This window comes from Lissotriton helveticus, chromosome 4_1, assembly GCF_964261635.1.
Source record: "Lissotriton helveticus chromosome 4_1, aLisHel1.1, whole genome shotgun sequence".
Taxonomy (NCBI): domain Eukaryota; kingdom Metazoa; phylum Chordata; class Amphibia; order Caudata; family Salamandridae; genus Lissotriton; species Lissotriton helveticus.
Window position 1 is genome coordinate 1,884,622,903 of NC_136063.1, and position 22,853 is coordinate 1,884,645,755.

Sequence of the window (22,853 nt, forward strand, 5' to 3'; positions counted from 1 at the left end):
GCTATTGATGGCAGAGACTATTGGTCTCCCCGGAACCGGTGAGACTCCCTTATGTACTTTGGGGATGAAATAAATGTTAGGTAACACTGGATGGTCTTTGTGTAAGAACTTCGTTTCATCCCTAGATAAAAGACCCTCCCGTTTCCACCCATTAAGTTCTTTTTGATATGCCTGTTGGATGGATTTGGCGGTCTTGAAGTCAATTTGGGCATAACATACTGCGTCATTGAGATGTTTATATGCCTCTTCCATATATTGTTTCTTGTCCCAGAGCACGATGTTTCCACCCTTGTCGGATTGTTTGACAATTACTGCTTGGTTGATTTTCAGTTTTCTCATCAATTCATTGTATGGTCCCATGTTGACATTGATTGAACCTTGTTGTTTTTTGGTTTGTGTATTCAATTTTTTTAAACCATCAATTATGAGTTCCGCATATATGTCTATGGAGTCTTTGGGCATTGTTGGAATGAAAGTTGATGGCAATTTAAATGGATTACCCACAGTTTGTCCCAAATCAACATCTGCATCTTCGGCAACATCTTGAGTACTACTAGAGGATGCTTCATCATTGCGTAATGAGTGCATGGTTTTCATTAAAGAGATGTCTCTTGCCTGCAAACCACTTCTCTTTGTGACAGAGACCATAGTTGTGGATTTTTCATTGTTCCAGATCCCTCCTTGATCGCATAATATTTGCGCAATTTGATTTTTCTGATGAATTTAAATACATCCACTCTAGTGTTGCCATAGTTAAAGTTACTTTCCGGACAGTGGGAGAGTCCCAAAGTTAAAAGTTGTCTTTCTGCCTGATCAAGTTCGACATCCGTAAGGTTGATAATGGTATTGTCATTTATTGTTTGTTGTTTCTCCAATTCCTTTTTTTCTGTTGTCGTCCTCTTCCTCTCTGCGCATTTCCTGCGTTGTCTCCGCCTTGCATTCCTGCGTTGCTTGTTTGCACGTTTCTGGAGCGTAGAGTGCTTTTCCGTTGCAATCTCTATATATATATATGTATATATATATTACTTTAAATTATCTTCATTTATATGTTCAATCGTTTTAAATAATTTAATTTAATTTAACATAATTTCCTATGGGGTTTTATTGTAATTCCTTACCTCCATTATTTTGTATCAGAGTGTGTTGCAGGACCAGTGGTTGGCCATGTGTGGTGCTGAACCTGCTACTGTATTTTTGTTGGTAGTAACGTACATTCGAATTTTGTGAATAAGCAGAATGTAGTTAACCTACACAAAAGTGTGAATTACTCAAAGTTGTAAGTTAACCTTATGAATAAGGCCCGAAGAAATGACAGCGTAACTGGCATATTTTTTTCGGAGGATTAGTAAGTACCATGAGAACTCATTAAAGTTACAGCTCATATTTCCTTAATGATGATAAAATCATAATGAATAACACTGCATGGACATGATGCATGATGCATGAACTAGGCATTCAGTCCCACACCACCCTGCAAGAGCAAGCCGTTACAATTAGACGTTGCTGCCCAATGATAATCAAATCTACTTGGGATTTCAAGGATTTTGCAGTAGTTCGTAATTCCTGTGTTTCCAATTACAGTGGAGGCCCTCATTACAAAGGTTGTCCTAATGCCCATAAGCCTCACAAGCTCTAGGGAATCAGTCTCTCGTTGGGCATCCTGCATGGCAGAGAAATGGACCGATAACATGGATATGGTCGCTGCTTTTGTATTTTTCGTATTTTTTTGTAAATTAGGTAGTCTGATATCTCTTGTTTTTGGCCCAGGGTCTGACTGGCACACATAAACGGTACCAATAGCACGTTTCAAAACTAGAGGTTTGGAAGAATCTGAAGAGGTGTGACTTGCACGCATTACAAAAGCTTTCATAACACACAGGCCCTCATTATGATGGTGACTGGATGAGCGTCCCACCGCCATCTAATCGGGATGGATACTGTTCGACATGAAGTTGTTGGCTCCACCCGCCTTATTACGATCTGACCGCCGTGAAGTAGGTCGGAAACATGCCTTTTTCAATTGTGCCTTGTGTTGCAACCAGGAAAAGAGCTGGATATCCCTGGATATAACCTAATTTGCTGCTTCCTCTTCCATCCCTTTCCTCGCACATGCCATTATCCACCCTTCTCCTGTTTCGGTACATCTCTGTACTGGCCACTTTATCACACTCCTATCCTTACCTACCTCACCTATTTCTACAATTGCTTCTTTCACACTCCCCCCATTTCTCCTTTTCCAGGAGATTACCAACTACTGTCATTCTCACTTGGCTCTTTCTCGTTGTACCTGCCTTGAAAATGGTCAACTGTATTTGTGAAGTAACCTCCACAGTGAATAGATATTTCTTGTGGATATACTTGTTCTGAACACATCTATACATTCTATAATATGATAATATACAGTGCTCTGATGCTCCTTGGTCTTGTACATGCTTCACAAAACTCTTAAGTAAATAAATATTGTGAATGAAGATTGTATTGAGTTTCAGATGTCATCAGATATGTGCACTCAAATAATGCAGATAATGTCTTTCTTTTTACACCAGTTTTATGGTAAATTAAATATTGTCTACTTGCCTCCAATACTGTTGGCTGGGGAGTTCCAGAGATCCAGTGTCATTTGTACATGTTACATTTTCTATCACTGCTGTTACGTTTACTGTTGCATTACATGGAACTGTATTAAGACAAAATTATGGACATGCATAATATAATAATTAATTTGTATCTAGTTTACATGTACAGTGCAGATCTGTTTGTTTTAGGTGAATAAAAACTGTACATGGTCAACATTTGTATTCAGTAAAAATGAAATAATTTGATTAACCAGCAAATGATCACTCATACATGCCTAGCTATATCTGCAACTTAATATCTCTATGTATGTTCATCTCTCAATCAATCTATATCTTTCTCCTTTTCATGTATGTATCTCTTGCATCTCTCTCCCTCTCTCTTTCTAATGATACATATACATATACGTGTGTGTGTGTGTGTGATAAGCAATATATGCAAGAAAGTAAACAAAACCGAAACATAATGTTAACCCTTCAAACTCTACCTAACAATTTTGTGTAATGGAAATATCACAAAAACTACTAAACACATTTACACCAACTGACAAAAGGTCCTTTTAGACTAAGCTTTTCATTTCAAGTTTGGTATACTTCCTTTCAGATCTAAAACTGAAAATGCTCCCTTCTTTTCTGACTGCCCCAACCTTTAATAGAACTTGTCCTTGTGATAACGTCACATACCATTGTGAAAGGGCACCACAGTAGACCTACACATACAGCGTACACATAACAACATAACTATAGAGGCACTGTCTGTAATTTAGTATTATTTTGTACATATATACTTGTGTGTGCATGTGTGTGTGTATATTCACTGAAAATATGAACTCTATAGTTACATTGCACTTATTTTTCACATCTACTTCTTTATGCTCTCTGCAAAGACTGCCATGAATCGTTTTTTGAGGGCATGAATTATAGTGCGCGATATTTATTCAGTAGTTATGGTTAAATCTCACTCCCCATAAAAAAGCAGTTATGGAAACAGGGACTACTTAGAATCAGCTGCACTCAGCCCAGAGCTGGCAGAGCACAACTGTTTAATTTGGATCAAGCCAAGGGCCATGGCCTGTGCCCTGAGCCCGCTCTGTATGTCAGACGCTGTGCATAGCTCGTTTGATTGCTGCTGCGCTAAGCCCTCTTTGTTTGCAGATGCCTCCATTTTTAGGTCGAGCCTACAGCACATCCACTGTCCGGAAGACCTGCTGTAATCACTAAACACAACTTTATCCCCGCCTCTACTTACCATTGGTTAATTCCTGCTTCGCTTTTGTTTGCTGCCTTCTAACTCTTACATATAACCAATACCTCACTTCCGGTAAAGTCTGTTGCTCACCGGCCTAGTACAATGTTATTGCGCCTGTATTTATGATCTGTTGTTGTGACAAACTCTTTCGTTTAAATGTTCCTTTCCAAGCAGAAGACTGAAGTAACAATGCCGTTTCCCAGTAGTAAACAATTAGGATGTATAAAATCAAACATCAGTAAACTGGTACCGAAATAAAAAAAATTCTTGATATATTTATTAACCCCTCCTGTGCTCATGACGAGGTCAGCTCGTCATGAGCCACGGTGCTCCGGTGCTCATGACGAGCTGAGCTCGTCATGACCGCACCCGTTAAATGGAACGCTCGCATGCTGGGCTGATTCCCCTGCTGTGCTGAGCATTCCATTGGAACGGGCGTGGTCATGATGAGCTCAGCTTGTCATGAGCACCGGAGCGCCGTGGCTCATGACGTGCTGACCTCGTCATCGGCACCGGGGTGCTGTGCGCGCCCCGCCGCCCCCAGCACAACGTGGGGAAACAGCCCCGCAGTGAAGGGGTTAATGAAAACTCGTGAGGCCAGACAACTATTTCAAAAAGTTCATTCCTCGTCCGTCGAACAGGTGGGATTTGAACCCCCTCTTCTGTCACATGAAGTTGTTGAGAGAACCAGAGCAGGCGATCTCAGTTTAGGGGAAGCGGCGAGGACCCTTCACAGACATGGAGATCTTGAAGTGATTCTCCAGAAGTAACTCATATGCTAAGATAGGGGCGCCAGGCAAGAATGTTTGCAGCATTGTGCCACCCATGCACTCACTGCACGCTTAAGCTGAACCTCACAGATGCTTGCCCTCCCTCAGAAGACTGTTACTCGAACCTGAATCGCTATATTTAGTAACCAGGAAGAGCTTGGGTCTTCCCTCGCTATGGGCACACTGCAGCCTAATTAATGTATGTTATGTGCACAGAGAGCTACACCAAAGAAGTGCTCGGCTGAAGGCCTTTAGCTCCTCTTTCCAACTTTATATATTTACAATGTATGTTTATATGTAATTTGCTGCCATCTTCTCTGGCCTGAAGATGTAATCAATGCAGCTTCCTGGCTCATACTTCGCTCAAATTACACCTGAAATGTCTGGAGGAAATCAGGGTGATCTTGTTTGGATGGAGGGGAGTGACAACTGACGCAACAGACTGCTTGCTTCTAATGAGATTTCAAATATTTTAATGTTACACTCTGCCAAACGAATCTAATTTGAGTGAGCATTTCAAATACTCATTGGAGCAGAAATAAAACAAAAAATTCACATTGTTGGGCATGCCACACAGCCACTTCAAACTGTTTGCTGTGTGTCCTTAGGCTGCTCGGACAAGATGCCTGACTACAAATGCCTCTCCATAAACAATCTTGAATTACTTTAAACTGCCCTGATATCCAACTATATATGGCATTAACCCTGCAACTGTCAGCACAATGTTTAGAAAAGACTATGGGGGATATTCACAAGGACTTATCTCCGATTTATCCCCATCTTAACGCAACAAAAGTGGAGATAGATTTTACACCCCATTCACAAGCTGGTGCAAACTGCAGACATCGCCTATATTCCCGCGATATCTGCCCAAAAATGTATCTCCACGGTGGACACCACCAACTAACCCTAATGATATGCAGAGTAGGCGTTCCCGTGCAAAAACATACCAAAAAAAAACCACAACACCACTTTCACAACGAAATGCCCGATCCGAGATGCGAGTCAAAACCACGCTATAAGTCGTGGTAGCAGCAGGTATTTAACACCTGCCTCCTGCATGTGTAAAGCTGGGCGACTACCTGCAGTAGGCAATGGAGCCCCACACACAGCCACACCCAAAGAACAAACAATGCCATGGAGCTGCTCATCATGCAGCTCAGAGCTCCAACAAGGCCACAACACCCACCGACACCACCCCCAGGACCCGAACCCCCCCCGGACCACCACAGAGGCAGCGCAGAGTAAGACAGTGGACCTACCAAAAATGCACCAGTCTCACAGACCTAACATCCGAGGAAGTTATTGCCCACTACAGGCTCAAAAGGACAACCATCATCCGCATCATGACCCACATCGCCCACAGGTTGATGGTCCCAACACAGCGGAGAACCAACATCCCGCCGCAGAAAAAAGCTGCTAGCTGTGCTGCACCTGTTGGCCTCTGATACCTTCCAACCAACAACTGCCAGAGTCGGAGGGGTCTCACAGCCACCCCTATCAAAGTTCAACACACCTGTCTTGGATGCCATCCTCAGCTTCATACCCCAGTACCTTCACTTCCCCCACACTGCGCCGGAATAGCAGGAGACCAAGCAAGGCTTCTACGCCATTGCTGGATTCCCGGCCGTGCTGGAGGCAATAGACTGCACACATGTCCCACTTGTGCCCCCTGCAGATACAGCACACCACTACTGCAACAGAAAGCACTCGTTCCATCAATGTGTAGGCAATAGTGGTCCACCGGGGATTCACCAATGTCGTCGCAAACTACCCCGGCAGTGTGCACGATTCCTACATCTTCCGGCAGTCCATTATCAGCCAGCGCTTCCAGGATGTCACATATGGAACTGGGCTGCTTGTTGGTAAGTGCCAAATCAACACACCACACACCTCAAAGCCACCATCGCACAACGCACAACTGTGGGAATGCACATGTGACCAAACCACATACAACATGGCAATCAACATACCCACCTACCAGACACGACAACCCCACTCCATGGTGCACACAATACAGCCATATCATAGCACCACAGCCACACAACAGCTGAACGTGTGTAGATGCGGAATGCAGCCATGTGCGAAGGATGCAAGTAACCTGTGAATGGCAATGTGCACAACCACAAGTGAGGCGTGGATGTGCAGGACAGACATGGGCAGGCAAACCACAGATACTTCCATGCAGACAACAACTGCTGGTGACTGAAGAGTAGTGAACAGTGAACGCAACCATGTCACATCAGGCCGTGGCTCAGATAGTGGAAATGTCTCTCGCTGCCTCCCCCCGTGTGCATGAGTGTAGTGGGTGTCCCCTGAGTATGCCAGGGATGCACAGGGGTGTGGACTAAAACCCCGTGGCGCAGAGCGTAGTTCTCTCCCGGAAAGGCCAACATCACTGATAGGGCAGCGCCTCGCAGTCCTCCACGGGCCGGCACCGTGAGCAGCAGGGCCTGCAACCCTGTGCGCCTGCTGCACCCCAGGACACTGATACTCAGATCAGGCCTGCTCGCCCCAGTGCCGCAAGGCCGCACTGCTCTCCTGCCGACACCGCCATGTGTCAAAGAGGGCCCACCACGTGCTGGGGCAAGCTCCAAGTCCCAGTCCCACAACCTCTGCAGCCTCCACACACCATCGCTGACTCACACTACTCTGGCCCACATTACTCCTTTCTTATTGACATACACCACTGGTGTCCCCTTCATCACAGTAGGTCCCACATGTCAAACTGTGTCCTGAGTCCTGAATGGCAGTGACCCCAAGTCCCTAGCAGTGGCCACAGTGCCAGGCTCCCTTTGACCAGTGAGGCATAATTCCATAGGGCAGGCCTGCGACACATGGTGCCACTAGCCCTGTTCAATGCAAGCCGGCGACACGTGGTGCCACTAACCCTGTGCGCCGTGAGTGATGTCAGCCTCCAGCGGAACATCGTTAGTGCTGGGGTCTGTGGCCTGGGGGTTGTCATCAGCAGTGGCAAGGTAGGGACTTGGTGTCTGGCATCAGTCTGTGCCCTCTGCATCATGCCTTGGGGGTACACCTTCCACTGTCCACCGAGACACTCCGCGACAAGCTCCTTTTACATCTATGGAAACCTGCTCTGTACCCGTGACCCTGCCCCAGTGCCCCGCAAGTCAGCGTCCCATGGCGGAGGCCTGTGTCGGCCGCTATGCATCCGGGGACACTAACCCTGTGCGACTAAAGTCACCTTGTTGTTCTACCATTGCTTGTCTGAGTGCCTGATGACTGTTGGAGTTGTTGCCAGCACAAACTACTCTCTAAGGGCTGGCTTACACTCACCTCACACACAGCCAGCACAGGCGTCACTGGATTAGTGGGCCTGCCATCACATCCTGCCGAACCAAGTATTGACTCTTTTCTCCCTGCACTGTCACAGGTGATCAAGGATATGCACTCTGCCCTTGGATGATGACACCCCTACGAGACCCGAACACACCCACCCAGAGGCAGTACAATGCGGCCCACATATGCACCAGGGGCATCGTTGAATGCACATTTGGCGTGTTGAAGTCACATTTCAGGTGCCTGGATGGCACAGGTGGAAAACTCCTGTACAGCCCGGAGATCATGTGCAAGATGATCATTGCATGTTGTGTGTTGCACAGCATCTATGTACGCACCAGTGCCCCATGGATCCCAGTTCCAGAAGTACTGGATGATGATGGGGACGATGGGCCAGATGGCCCACATCCCACTGCAGCCGCGGCAGGAATGGCCTGTAGGAACACCATCATTGACAATTATTTCTCATGAGCACGTGGCATTGGGCCATCCCTGGCAATCATGGAACATTACAAAATGTCCAAAAAACACAGCATGTGTGAATAAAACATATTTGCAGGTTACAGGTTGTACTTGTACATTGTCATGTCACAATTTCCTGCAGTGACAGATGTGATTTGCCATGTCGTGCACATTTGCGGCACCAGTAGTGTCCTGTGTTCTGTTGTGGAGGTGTTGCTGATTGTACCGGGATGTTGTCAATGTCGAGATGCACTTATACTTATGTGCATATTCTGCATGGTGGTTGATTCGCTCCTTTGGCTCTGATTTGTCTGCCACTGGTCCCTTTCAGGCGGTGTGCCTGTCAGTTCTGTGCATCCATGGTGCTGAGATGTTGCAGACTTGGGTAACTTGTGCTCTTTGTCGAGTTGTGATTCTTGGGCATGGTTTGTCCACAGATGTGTAGTTGACATCAGGGGTGGTTTGTGCAGGTGGTTGTGCCCGAGTGTGACCTGCTCCTTTCCGGCTGTGTTCTGCATTCAGCCACCTCATTGTAGTGCTGTGTACATTGTCATGGTGATTGGACTGCAGTCATACTATTCTTCATGGGGTGTCTCTTGCATTGCCAGATGTCAGTGTGGCTGATGTATATGCATGTTTGCTGTGTTTCGCATGTGTGCATGTATTGGTTGTGTGCTTGTTGATGTGTTGTGTGGGTGCCCCTTTGGCCACATGTTGTACGCGGGACTACTCGGTGTTTGTGTGTGTGCTGAATTGTTCCTGTGGGATCAGGAACATGATCCTGAGTCATTGTGGGTGTGCAGTGTGCTCTGCTTAATTGTGCATGTGTGCCATTGTGTCCGTCTCCCCCGTCCAACCACTCCCTGGTCGGTGAGCACCCTGTTGATGTGGAGTCGGGTCATGTTGGACAGTGTCCGGATCCCCGACTCCTGTCACCGTCTCCCGCCTGGTGACTGTGGCCACCATCTTCTCCCTGTCATTCAGCTCCTGGTGTTCTGCTGGCCCCCCCTCCTCTAGGGTGCGTTGCTGCTTCCGTGTTGGCAGCAAGTTTCTGCTTGGTTTTGCCACTCACAACAGTCCAGGGTCTCTAGAGCTCTTCCATTGTCCTCATCTGTCATACAACGGCATTCAAATGGACCGGGGTGGTGTACATTCTTTGCTTCTTTGTTGCAAATGACATATTGGAGGTCCTGGCTCATCTGTGGCAATATTCGGGTTTTCCTGGCGACTGTACCCCATCTTCCTCTTCTCATTGGCCTTCCACGGGCCCTGTATTCCTGGGTGTTTCTCCGTGGGGATTGTGGGGTCCATGTTGTCCTCTGCAGTGGGTCAGGGTGCATACGTGGTAATCCGCAGTTGATGTAGTTTTTTTAGTGGCATTTTCTGTCTGCTGTTCTTGTGCTTTTTCCCGCATTATGCATGAGTATTGCTGGCCTCTCACTGTTTTCTTATCGTGTTTGGGCACGTCACTTCTTTTTCTGCTTTGGGGTTTGTGTTTTTATCTCCGCCGTGGTGGTTGTATCATGATAAATGGCTGCGTTTTTGGTGGACTATCGCATGGTACTGCCGTGTTGTGAGTTCCACGTTAACCCAGGGTTATTTTCCCGCGATAGGCTGCGATGTGTAATGGTGCGTGAATATACCCCTATATGTCATATGTACATCCTGGCAAAGTGGTTAGGAGGAGTTCGTTCCTTGAACCTTTTCTGTTTAACTTACTCATCTCTGACAGATTTGTAAGTGCTGAAGGTGAATCGGATCCCACACAAAGTTGACATGTACTATATCCCAGTGTCACGCAACGATAAGCTTACAACGTCTTATTGACTGGCTTGGTAGCTACTCACTGCAAGTTAATAATCACTCTAAATCTAAAACCACAATATTTAGAGAATCAAATATTTGAGCAACTGGAGAATGCAAAAGTTTGATTTACTTGATTAAAAGTACATCTTAATTTGCATGCTCTCTTGGAAACCACTCATTGATGAAAATTGATAATTTATAAAAACATCGTTAGTAGACTAATAGTAGACTAATAAGATTGAACAATTGCTTGGTTAATCAGTCCTTGTTTCCTTTAATATTATGTGGAACTGGTCCAATACCTTGTACAAGATGCCGTCATTGGGTGGCTCAACAATATGGGTCTTATTTATCGAGCAGAAGTCAGAATTGTGAAAGATTCATTGGTCTCCAGCAAATGAATAACATAATATGCTATCAAATTAGAATTGTACGTCTAATGTGCAAAGGTTCGAGTGTGATGAGCCTCCTTCATAAACATAAAGATACCAGTAATTACTCAGTGCTGTGTTTGCATGGAATAGGGTCATCACTTCACGTAAGTACGTCAGTGACCATCTGCCGTTCTGAAGATTTTACCTACAAATCATTGATTTCAGGTCTGTTTGTCTAATTAGTTCAATGGAAGCAAAAAAAGACTGTGATACCCTGAATATCATACTGAAGTACAGGACTGAAAACGGTGATAATAATGACCTGGTGGGAGGTGGCCCTCGAGCATGGAATGCTTAACTGTAAAGCATAACAAGCATTCCTTCGGAGTTTTACTGGGTGGATACTAAATATAACAATAGCATTTTATCAAAACAAACATCATCTGAGGAACAGAAGCTCCCACAATGTATGTTTACAATGTTTATGGAGTACCAATGCCTTTTTATGCAGTTCTTAGTCTGTATCCTCTTCTAGATTACAAAGGTCTATTTAAGGGAAATCTCTTGAAAGTCCTACACATAGACTTCGATGGTTTGAGCTATCAACTGCTGACATGTGTACCTTATTTTCTGAGCTCAATATTGAAAAGATTAAAACGTACGTGACTGTCCAAAATAAGCCATATCACGGCACTCTTTGTATCTGTCAATGGTTGTAAGTGAGACCATCATATTCAGAAATGTCCTTGGGCAGAAATAGTGTTTTCGAAATGTTGGTTACAAAAATATACATCCTATTCAATGTAGATTTTCTATTATTAAGTGCACTGGCATTTTTCCAAATGATACTTTGGACCTGATAAACATGCATTTCATCACTTGTTTCTGTTGTTGTTAAGAGAGCCTGATTGTGAAGAGATGTGGGTTCTATAGCTTCTCACATCCTTGGACATCAGACTCAAGCTGGACTTCACAGAGAACGCCAAGTGCAAGTGAAACGCTGTTAAGTGAGGACATGGTCTAAAAGTTCAGGCCTAACTGTTCCTATTGAGTAAGGGCCGATGCTAATGTGCCAATGGCTATCACAGATGCGCTATAAATGATTGACTGGAAGGCAGTCCAAGGTAATTACCAGTGGCTGACTTCATTTGTCTCACTACATCTCGCTTTGTATCTGGAGCCTTTAGAAGAAAGCTCCGCTTTGAACGTATTATTGTCCAGTTCAGGTCTTTGAGGATTTATACTGTCTACAGCAAATATCAGTACCATGCAAAGTTTGTTTACCTATAATATTCTCCGTTCTAAATCAGAACTGCTGGACTAAAATACTGATTGCCTCTTGTCACTGCTGCAGTTGGAACAAAGTGATCATTTGTACCCTTTATTATGGTGTTCAACTGCTTATTTCATCCTATTAGTTTATTGTAAGTTCTTGTCCATTTGATTGATCTACTTTGTTAGATTCACATAGAATAGCACGCAAGAGATATTGTGCACAAGGGACTCGGAGCCCGCCCATTCCTCACCATTTATTGGTTTCACACATTTCCAATACACATCACATAATTCAACACCAAACCACATAATTCAAAGAAAAAACTAAATTGCACAACACACCACATACATTCAATCCACAGCACATAATTTCACATCAGACCACAAAATTCTACAGCACACCACATAATTAAACTCACTATATACAACTCCACAACACAAAATACTATTCCACATAATTACACTCCATAACACACAATCCCACTCCACATAATTCCACTATAGTCAATACCACATAATTACTATCCTCATAATTCCACTGTGCACCATCCCACAAAACTCCAAAACAAAACCACACCACACAATTCCACCCGACACAATACCACAACTAACAATTCCAATTCAACCCACATAATTCCTCTACACACCAGATACATACACTCCAAAATACATAGGAAAGACATTGTCATTTACAGCTCCAATAGCTCTAACACAATTAAATGTGAGACCTATTGCATTTCTAATGCTTGTTTCAATAGCTCTCTAAATTTTGAGACCACATAACCCTTTGTGCTCTGGCTTCCATCATGTGCAATAGGAACTGAACCTAGACATACAAAAAAGGAGGGGCAGCTTATTTCTGGTGGCATTCATCATTTGTGGGGCAGAGTCCAAACAACAGATGTAAAGGACTTTTTTAGAGTCTGGTGGATAGTATTGCTAATGTAATTCATATCATGACATAATATGCATTTGTAAAGCGTACCTTCACCCAGAAATCGGTCCTGGTCCTGAAAAACAGATTTTTTTTACCCAACTTATCTTTATCGGCCAGGAAAAGATGAAACGCGGAGTGGACCAACTAAAGATTTGACCCTGTAACCATGAGGTCAAAAATGGTTGACTGCAGTAGATGTGACAGGAACACCCATTTGTTGAAAAATGTGGCTCAAATAATTTTATATGGAAAAGATTTTATTTTGAGCTTGAGCTTTGGACTACAAGTAGCACAAGCCCTGATACATCTTTGTTGCATTTAAGTCAATAAGTGTGGATGCCTCCTTTTTCTTCCAAAGCTTGAGAACTGATTGTTGGGGTACCACAGGGCTTGACTATGAGTCCTACTTTGTTCAATGTTTACCTTACACCATTAGCAGTATTAGCGGAGTGTCTTGGAGCTAAAGTAATCTCCTTTGAAGATGGCACCCAGCTTCTCTTCTGTGAGAAGGGACAGGAGTTTTTGGGGAGGCTATTAAAAACTGCCTCTCTAAGGTGTTTCAGTTTTTGGATAAGAACGAGATCATGGTCTTCATCTGCATCTGACCTATGGAGATCTTTCTGGAAGAAGGAGGCTCCCCTCACGAGGCCCTCAACAGACCCTCAACAGGGCGCAATAAAGAACTTAGTAATTAAATTCAATAGTGCCCTCTCCTTCCAACCACAGATCCGTGCGCTGTCGGGCCCCTGCTTCATGCTTCTACGGATGCTGAAAAAATGTCTTCCCTTTTTGTCCAAGGATTATTAACTTCAAAATTGAATTATGGAAATGCTCTTTACCTAGGTCTCCTGAAGTACCTCATTGGCAGACTTCAGTTAGTACATAACTCAGCAGCCAGGAGGCTTCTCAATCTTCCCCTGAGAACGCACTTCTCCTCTCATCTAAAGGCCCTCCATTGGCTTCCCATAAAAAAAGGACCTTGTTTAAATCCCTGGTCTTGGTGCACATAGCTCTGTATGGCTCAGGAGTTGGCTATCTGAGGAAGAGGATTCATGACTATGTCGCCCCCAGAACCCTATTTTCTTCTTTGGAACATCTGTAGAAAGTTATTAAAATTAGTCGGCTCAGAACAGGCGGTAGATCCTTTTCCTATCTTGGTCTGATTACAAGGAACAAACCCCCTATAGAATTACATACTCCCTCTAATCTTCTCATGTTCAAGAAAAACATAAAGACATGTCTCTTTCAGCAATCTGCATAGGCCACACTCTGTAGGACATTAAAGTCAGTAACACCACTGATGGAATAGCTAGTTCACATTTACTAGGGTGAAAAGGTGACAGAGAAGCTGAAAGAGGTTGAAAGAATGAGAATCAGGACATAGAATGGGCGAAAATAGTAAGGGAGGGAGGATTTTAGGAACCCATTTGTCATCACAAAAGCTGTTCGGATGGGCTGCCTACATACGTGCATATCATTTGAATTGTTCACCAAATGCATCCAACTAACTTTGTTTTCCACTAAGGCACTCGAACTGCCTGCACATATATTACTATCAGAATGATTTGGATCTCTAAAACCGATGGATTGCTCTCCACCAGGGGATCAGGCGCCATAGCAATTGTTTAAATAACGCAGGAAGATTAAAATCTCTAGATGTTTACATGGCTAAAATGGTGTGAGCAGTGGTATATGCTTCACAAACCTTCACAAATATTCAGTATGGATATTTGGTACTAAATGAGAAAAAATTGTTTTTAAAAAATAGTGGTGTTTATCTGCAGTACATTGAATATTTTTGTAAGGGAAGCAGTACTATATCAGACACCAGTAAGCAACCAGCCAGTGTTAAATACTTTAGTACTGTAGATAGGAATATGGACCAGTCCTGGCGACCAGTTTACAGAGATAGCCTGTTTAGCATTGAGGAGTTAGAAAAGGTTAATGTGACATATTGTTTAAGCTTTATGTAAAAGACACAGACTCATCTTAAGTCTCGCTACATTTGGATCTATCGTTACTCAAAGTAATGACCAGGTGGTAAGATCACATGAATGGTAATGAGTCTCTGTGAAGACTTTTGATCAGGTAGCGCATAGTACTATGGACATCTCATATTCTAAGATTAAGCTAATACGTGGGAAAGAAGTTAATCGCCCTTGTTCAAAGGTGGTCAGGGGACCATATGGATGAGCCTATCGCTTAGTTTGTATTCAGGCAAACAAAACTGTTTCCTCACTTTCCACGGTCTACTCGGTAGAGCAAAGCAAGTCTAAAGGTGGTGCAGGAATGGTGGACACAAAGTGAATCTATTCTGCATTCTGCTGCTGGACCCTCAAATATATATTTAGGATAAATAGCCCCTACTCTGACACATGGTGACAATGATTGGTAGAATACATCTGTTGATCTAAAAGCCAATCACCAAAGGTAAAGACCCAACCCCCAAGAAGCATACCAAGAGACCATGCAGTGCCTGGACATGCATGTGGGACATTATCCCCATGAATAGGAAAGTAATGACCCATTAATAAGAAGCTATGGTAGATTTCAGTGGGCAGGCTGAGGTGTTAGCCTGTTATGTTATGTTATGTTAAATGTAGCTTGTAAAGCGCACTGACACCGAAGCTTCCTGGCGCTGATGAACAGAACAGAGTGAGGGGTGGGCAAAGGTAACAGAGTCTAAGTGAGGGTAGGGAAGAGATGGGTTTTTAGCATTTTTCTAAAGTTCAGGAGGGAGGAGCAGGATTTGATTGGAAGAGGGAGGAGGTTCCAAAGCACAGGGGCTAAGTGAGAAAAGCGGCGTCCACCGAACCTCTTAGATTTGCTCTTGGGGGTTATCGGCAAGTCGCGGTGAGCGGATTGAAGATTGCGGGTGGAACAGTGAAGACGGATGAGAGATTTTAGGAAAGCAGGGGAGGGGCAATGGAGTGCCTTAAAGGTGAGGCAAGCTACCTTGAAGGCAGCCCTTCGATCGACCGGGAGCCAGTGCAAGTTCTTAAGCAAAGGTTTAGCTGATTGCCATCTAGGTGTTCCGTGGATCAGGCGGGCAGCCTGGTTCTGGACGATTTGAAGGCGTTGAGTCAGGTATTGAGGCAGGCGGTGGTAGATGGCGTTGGAAAAATCCAGACGGGAGAGTACCAACGAGATGACGGTTTGGGTAAGTGCCGCTGGGGGGAGGAAATGGCGGATTTTACGGATCCTCCGGAGTTGGTGCATACAGGAGGAAACCACCGCTCCGACTTGACCCCTGAGAGAGAGCTCAGTGTCTATGATGACGCCCAGACTTTTTACTGTTTTTGCTGGGACGGGGGGGGAGCCGAACTCTGGAGGCCAGAACTGTGGACCCCAGTAAGTGGAACTGAGTCCAGGGAGTAGGAGCTCGGTTTTGCCGGGGTTCAACTTCAGTTGGTTCTGGTTCATCCAGAGTTGGATATGGGTCATGGCTCCTTGAAAGGTTTTAACAGCATGTGGTGAGTTGAGGGAGAAGATGATTTGGAGATCGTCAGCATAGTTATAAGTGACGATGTCCCATTTCAAAAGTGACTGGATGAGTGGCCGGAGGTAAAGATTGAAGAGGAGAGGGGAGAGGGAAGAGCCTTGAGGGACACCACAGGATGTGAGAGTTTTTTTGGCAGTGTAGGGGCCGAGGTGGACCGCCTGTGTTCTCCCCGTGAGGAAGGACCTGACCCACTCAAGAGCGACGCCCTGGATGCCCGCCTGCTGTGCCCTGGAAAAGCAATGTGTGGAAATGCACTAGGCTGAATGCTAATCTTAGTGACGTCTGGGGCTGCGGGTGCCCCGTGCAGGAGTCTGAAGTCACAGAGAGCTGTTCGGATTTTTTAACCCAACCCCTAAATCAGTAATACTTATGTCAGCCCCTTGGGTGGAGATGGGAAAGAGGTGCTGGCACATGATACCAGTTAGGACCGATGTAGCAGGTAAAATGCCTGAGAACATTAAGTACAAGTGCACAGAACAAGGATGCACAGCCAAGAACTAGATTTCCCTGTCACTTCACTAAGGAGACGGCCTGTGTGAATACCTGTAGCCCAAGTCAACCACATTAGGAGAAATGGGCTGAAGAGAAGGCCTGTAAGCATGCATATAGCAATTAAGAGGAGTGGGATGGTAACCAAGGGAACCAAAAACAAAATGTGGTTTACTCCACATATCTTCATAGACAGCCATATTTATGTAAAGAAGCTTCCAAATATACTAGGGTAGACAATTGTTTGGAGAAAACATGACAGCAGACTTCCAGATGAGAAATCTTGATCTTGAAGCATTATTCATGAGTGATGAAATAATAAAGAAAAGAAACTGAGGCTTCTGAAGCAAAAATATTCTGAGAGGGTGAAAAGCAGACCTTATTTGACAAACTAAGCAAGCATCAATGGGAGAGAAATAGCTGCAAAATATGTGATCAAGTGATGTGCATCCATACCATTAGGAAAAGCAAAGTCCCATTATGAGCCAGACCGCCATCCTTCAGTATATCAGATAGCCCCTAAGAGCCTCCTTTCTGAGCCTGTTGCCCCCAGGATGAATGCAAAAACAACAGTTGATGGACAGAATGCAGAACAATGTCATACATTCACCCCAGTACAGAGATCTGGGCCTAAATCCATTGTTTTTTTTGCACTCCACACCACCCCAGTTCAGACATGGCCATATGCAAATCAGCCTTGACCCTGTGCCTCATGGGAACAGTCCAGCCCGAACTGCCAAGCCATGTCTTTCCTGGACCGGAATCAAGCATCCTAGGACCGGTTTCTGGCTATCAGCAGTCTTCAGCCATGATAGCTTAACTCCAGTGGTGTGGAGAGCATGAGACTCACGTCTGAGCATACCCATCCCACGTGACAAATGCAAAAACAACAGTTGATGGACAGAATGCAGAACAATGTCATACATTCATCCCAGTACAGAGATCTGGGCCTAAATCCATCGTTTTTTTTTTGCACTCCACACCACCCCAGTTCAGACATTGCCATATGCAAATCAGCCTTGACCCTGTGCCTCATGGACCAGTCCAGCCCGAACTGCCAAGCCATGTCTTTCCTGGACCGGAATCAAGCATCCTAGGACCGGTTTCTGGCTATCAGCCGTCTTCAGCCAGGATAGCTTGACTCCAGTGGTGTGGAGAGCATGGGACTCACGTCTGAGCATACCCATCCCACTCAGAGTGACAAATGCAAAAACAACAGTTGATGGACAGAATGCAGAACAATGTCATACATTCACCCCAGTACAGAGATCTGGGCCTAAATCCATCGTTTTTTTTGCACTCCACACCACCCCAGTTCAGACATGGTGTGAGTGTTTGATTGGTTCAGATGCTCCGTCCATGACCACCCCCTTTTGTACCACTTTATTCGCCATAAGTTGGCAGGGTATGCTCAGACGTGAGTCCCTTTCTCACTTTGCCACTGGATTCAATCAAGCCGGGCTGAAGACGGCTGAAATGCCAGAAACCGGTCCTCTGAAGCTTTTTTCCGGTCCAGGGAAGGCATGGCTTGGCAGTTCGGGCTGGACTATTCCCATGAGGCACAGGGTCAGACTGATTTGCATATGGCCATGTCTGAACTGGGGTGGCGGAGTGGGCTAAAGAACGGTGATGGATTAAACCCAGATCTGTTGACTGGGTGTGAGTGTTTGATTGGTTCAGATGCTCCGTCCATCGCCACCCCTCCCCTTTTGTGCCCCCGGGATGAAGCCTCCAGCTGGCACTAGTGCACTGCTAAATATCCAAGAGCCTGTCACACCTCAAACATGCAGTGGTAGAGCCACATATCTCTCGCACCTGTATTTGACAGTGACGTGGGAGAGAGCAATCACCTCTTGGTCTTCTGCAGGACTCTGAATTTGACCAAACAGCACAGCAACATTTGAGCTTTCTTTAATTGGTCATCTACAAACTCCAAATCAACTCCTGATCAGTAACAAAGTGAGGAGTTGATGGAGGAACTCCCAAAACCCTCTAACAAAATCTATTCTCCTCAGCTTGTGCCCTAGTAGTGTGCCTGTATCCAAACCCCTGCACCATATGTCAGCGACGGTAAGCACTTCCTTTTATGAAAGAATGGGGCGATACTTCACCTCCTAGCATGGCAGCTAATGAACATATGGAACCACCCGCAATAGTGTAGCGGCTAATTATACTCCCTATATAAGCAGACTAAGTGCATGCCTCCTCAAACGTCAGTCCTAAGTACTGGTAATGATGGCCTCTCTCTATAAGCTTACCCCCTATAAGGATTTAGCATGTCTTGGTATTCTTAGGCCCGCAGACCATAGGAAAAGTCTTAGTAAAGTTAGTCTGGAGATCCAGTTTATTCATAAATGCAACAAAACTGGAGATTAAGGATTTAAGGCCATTTGCCGCTCTGGCCAACAGGATGGCATCATCCGTGTTAAGAAGAGTGGGGACAGGTTTATTCCTAATTCTAGGTACATCAGCTCCCACATTTACAAGCACAATTTCAAGATTGTTAATATAAACCAAAAACAGAATTGTGGGGAGTACGCAGCCCTATCAGACACCACAATTTTCTGGAAATGAGGAGGAACACTCACTGTTTACCTGGTACCTGACAGCCATCTTTACATCCCAATGAAAGGTGGTGTAAGAGAAAGACCAAACTAGCTTCCATGTCCATGGATGATAACATACCCCACATTTTAGAGCGGTTTACACAATTGAAAGTGCTGGAAAGGTCCATGAACGCCAACTGCTAAGACCCCCCTTGGCATATTTCTATTTGGAGCTAAGCAAGTGCAGATTAGACATTGCTCGGTAGTGCCAAAGCCCTCCTTGAAGCTGTACTGGCAAGGAGAAATTATATTTTTATCAGAGGTTCACTTAAGCAAACGATCCAGAATGATGCGGCCAATTAATTTGGTAGAGGAATCGAAAAGAGAAATTGGCCGTTAGCACTTGGGATCCTGCTTTGACACTTTTTTATGGACTAGTACGATAATGGATAGAATCCAAGAGAGGGGAACCCCAGCCATGCAGAAGGAATTAAAAACATCAGCTAGCAAACAGAAAATAATTCTGGCAATGCTTTAAAGATGTCCATTGGCACCCCATAAGGGCTGGGTGCCTTTTTAGACAAACTATTTTGTGTGGTTCTGAACACTTCCTCAGCAGAGGAGGTGACATTCTGCTGCAGGGAGACATCCACCAGCCCATCCATGTTACCAGATATATTGGATTTCTATATAAGGCTAAAATGTTCCACCCATCTGCTGGGAGTAATGTAGGTACCCATCAAGTCCGGAGAACCTCCCAGTGTAAGGGCTGCTCTCACTGATTTCCAAAAGGCCTGGGTATCCCTCAACTTACATGTATTGACCAGGTCTTCCCACTTTCATCTCTAATTTCTCCTTTTCTCTTTTTCTGAGCCAAGGAATATTCCCTCCTGCAAGCGGCAATCAAACCCTAATGCCTTGGTATTTACTTCAGAGCCCATCGCAACTTATCATTGACCAACCTTTGTGCTTTGTTAAACCAAGACTTTACAATACAAACCTTGGAATATATGGGCTTGGATAATAGGCCCTTAATGTGCACAGTAAGGTCAACAAAGCTCAACACAATGTCAGAAAGGTCGGATTAACTAGAGAAACACCCATCCACATTTTAGCGCCACAACATACACCTGTCCCAATACACTATGCATAGTGGCACAATACCAAACAAGCATTTGACCCTAGTCTTTAGTGGTCAAAGGCTGCCTACCCTTGGTTCGATTTACCCTTGTTTTTAGAGCAGTCATGAGGGCCAGTGGGTTATGATCACTTAAATTTGAAACAAGAACCCTCCCATCTAAAATTATGGGGGTTAGGTTTCATAGAACACAGATATAATCTATTTTGGAACCAAAACACCTGCCAATAAAAGGTAGAGCATTAGTGGTGGCAAAAGGGGCAGAAACACTAACTAGATCACTGGAGAGAAAAACAGCATACAATAGCCCTTTCCCTGTGTTAGAAATAGGATTTCTGCTTGACTAGGGCATGCGCCTAAGCCATGCAGAAACCACCACTCTAGTCAGGGCAAGGGAGTTACACACTGAAGGTAAACCCTGCCCACCCACTTGGTAGCTTGGCAGAGCAGTCAGGCTTTCCCAGAGGCAAGTGTAAAGCATTTGTGCAACCCACTCACACAGCAGCGACACACTAGGCATACCACAAAAGAAACTCCACTCAAGGTTATGTAAAAATAGCCTTTGTATTATCCATAGAACACATTAGAACCTAATCACATATTTACACTGTGCCACCTGTCACTTGACATCACCACTTACAGGTTTAGTAACCGTGCACCAAAGTATCACACTAGCAGTTGTACATACTAGGAAAATCTTGTTTCCCCATCAGGCAACTGCCTCAACTCCTAGGCGCATGACCTGTAACCTTATCTCCCCTCTGTCCCTTGTGAGGGCACCTGACACGTACCCCAATAGTAGGGCCCAAATGCAGTCGGCCAAGGCAGAGGACAAACATGTACCTCCCTTGCTGATGCTAAAGAATGTCCCCAGTGCCACAAGAAAGAGGGTGGGTGTACAGCTCACCTGATCTCCTTCACTGAAGAATGCCCCCAGTGCAGTGATAAGAATGCAGCTGCCCGCTTACTGCTGCGCAGCTGCAACCATGCCAGTAATGCAGAGCAATTCTACTCAGGGGCCTCCTTCGAAGTTTCACCCAGAGCTCCTATGCACCATTCGAGGGGAAGACCCCTCCTGGATCTCTCGCCGGCAACTTCTTGGTGGGGGACCGCCACTCACGGTGCCATCCTTGCGCCATACCTCACTGGCTGGACTCCGGTCAGGCGCCGTTGGGCCGGAAAGCCACGAAGCGAAGTCGCTACCCTCAGTTGAGCCAGAAGGGGCAGGACACAGAGCAGAGTCTCGATCTGTTCCACTCACGTCTTCTCTGCGGAACATGTTCCCACTCAGCCCCGCCTACTTCCAACTTGGCAACACGCAGGGCTCTCCCTTTCCTCACGGGAGCCCCGCCCACAGCCAGGCTTAGCTTTTGTCCTGGCTTCCGGCTGCTGTTCCTGGCTTGTTTGTGGCCATGGGCCTTGCCCCCAAACAGGCCCAAACGAGGCCTGATTACCTGCAGCTTCCTGGCCATGGCGCTTGTTACGAGCTAAGTTGGAGCTCTCTTCTCGTGCTTGGGAAATATAATTAAAAAGCACCCATCATGCGCTTCTGGTGTGTGGCACAGTGCTGAGGGGCAGAGCGAGGACAAAGCACTTATCACGCTCTAGGGCGGTATGTAAAGCACAGAGCTCACTAAGTACTGCTACGGCACAGGCCCACGCCAGGGGCTCAACACATAAGAACCCTGCAGCACAGGTAAGCCAGCAAGCAGGGCCTCCCAGCAGAAGACAGCAGCTGGGTCCCACTGTGGTACCTCCTGGCAGTATCTTCTGTTCCAAGTCCGATCAGTTCACACAGGGTCACAGTCCCAATATTTATATTACCCAAGGCCTTTGTGCTGCCCTGGTACAGGGCCCTGGACCCATTCCAAAGCAGTTCTGGTGAGCACTTGTCAAGTGCACAACACTCCCCATTGTTAGTGTATGCCCTGGCCCCAGACATACAACAGGGGGACGGAGTCATCATTGTGGAAGGCAGGCACAGCCCTATTCAGGTTCAGGAGCTACTCCTCCCACTGCTCTAAATGCAGATCAGGCCTATTCAGCCTAGCGCTGACTCACCCAGACTCTCTGGAGCCACTGACTCTCCCCAGCCCCTGTCACTCCAAGGCTAAACAGTCAATACACAAAAGGCAGGCACAAAGACACATAGCACACTGAAATGCCTACTTCTAAAAGTGGCATTTCTAAAATAGTGATAATAAATCTGTGAACACCAGTATGCAGTGTTTATCACCACTATTCCAAACATACCAAACTTGATGACGCTACTCCTCTCATGTCAGGAATTAAAACTGAAACACATAACAGGGAATCCCCAACGCATTCCTATGAGAGGGCAGCCTCACAGCCGTGAGAAACCAAATAGCTGTTTGTCACTGCCAGGACATGCCACAAAGTTAAGGCACATGTCCTACCTTTTACCTACATTG

The 22,853-nt window shown here is 45.4% G+C and overlaps 1 protein-coding gene across 1 annotated transcript in view; it reads right to left on the reverse strand.

Annotated features, from left to right (window-relative positions):
* Nucleotides 1-22,853, reverse strand: part of LOC144829412 (sodium- and chloride-dependent neutral and basic amino acid transporter B(0+)-like) — a 361,697-nt gene that overhangs the window by 203,940 nt on the left and 134,904 nt on the right. Inside the window, exon 5 of the mRNA XM_078688535.1 lies at nt 2,578-2,677. Within this exon, the coding sequence (XP_078544661.1) occupies nt 2,578-2,677 (100 nt within the window). The remainder of the gene's footprint in view (nt 1-2,577; nt 2,678-22,853) is intronic.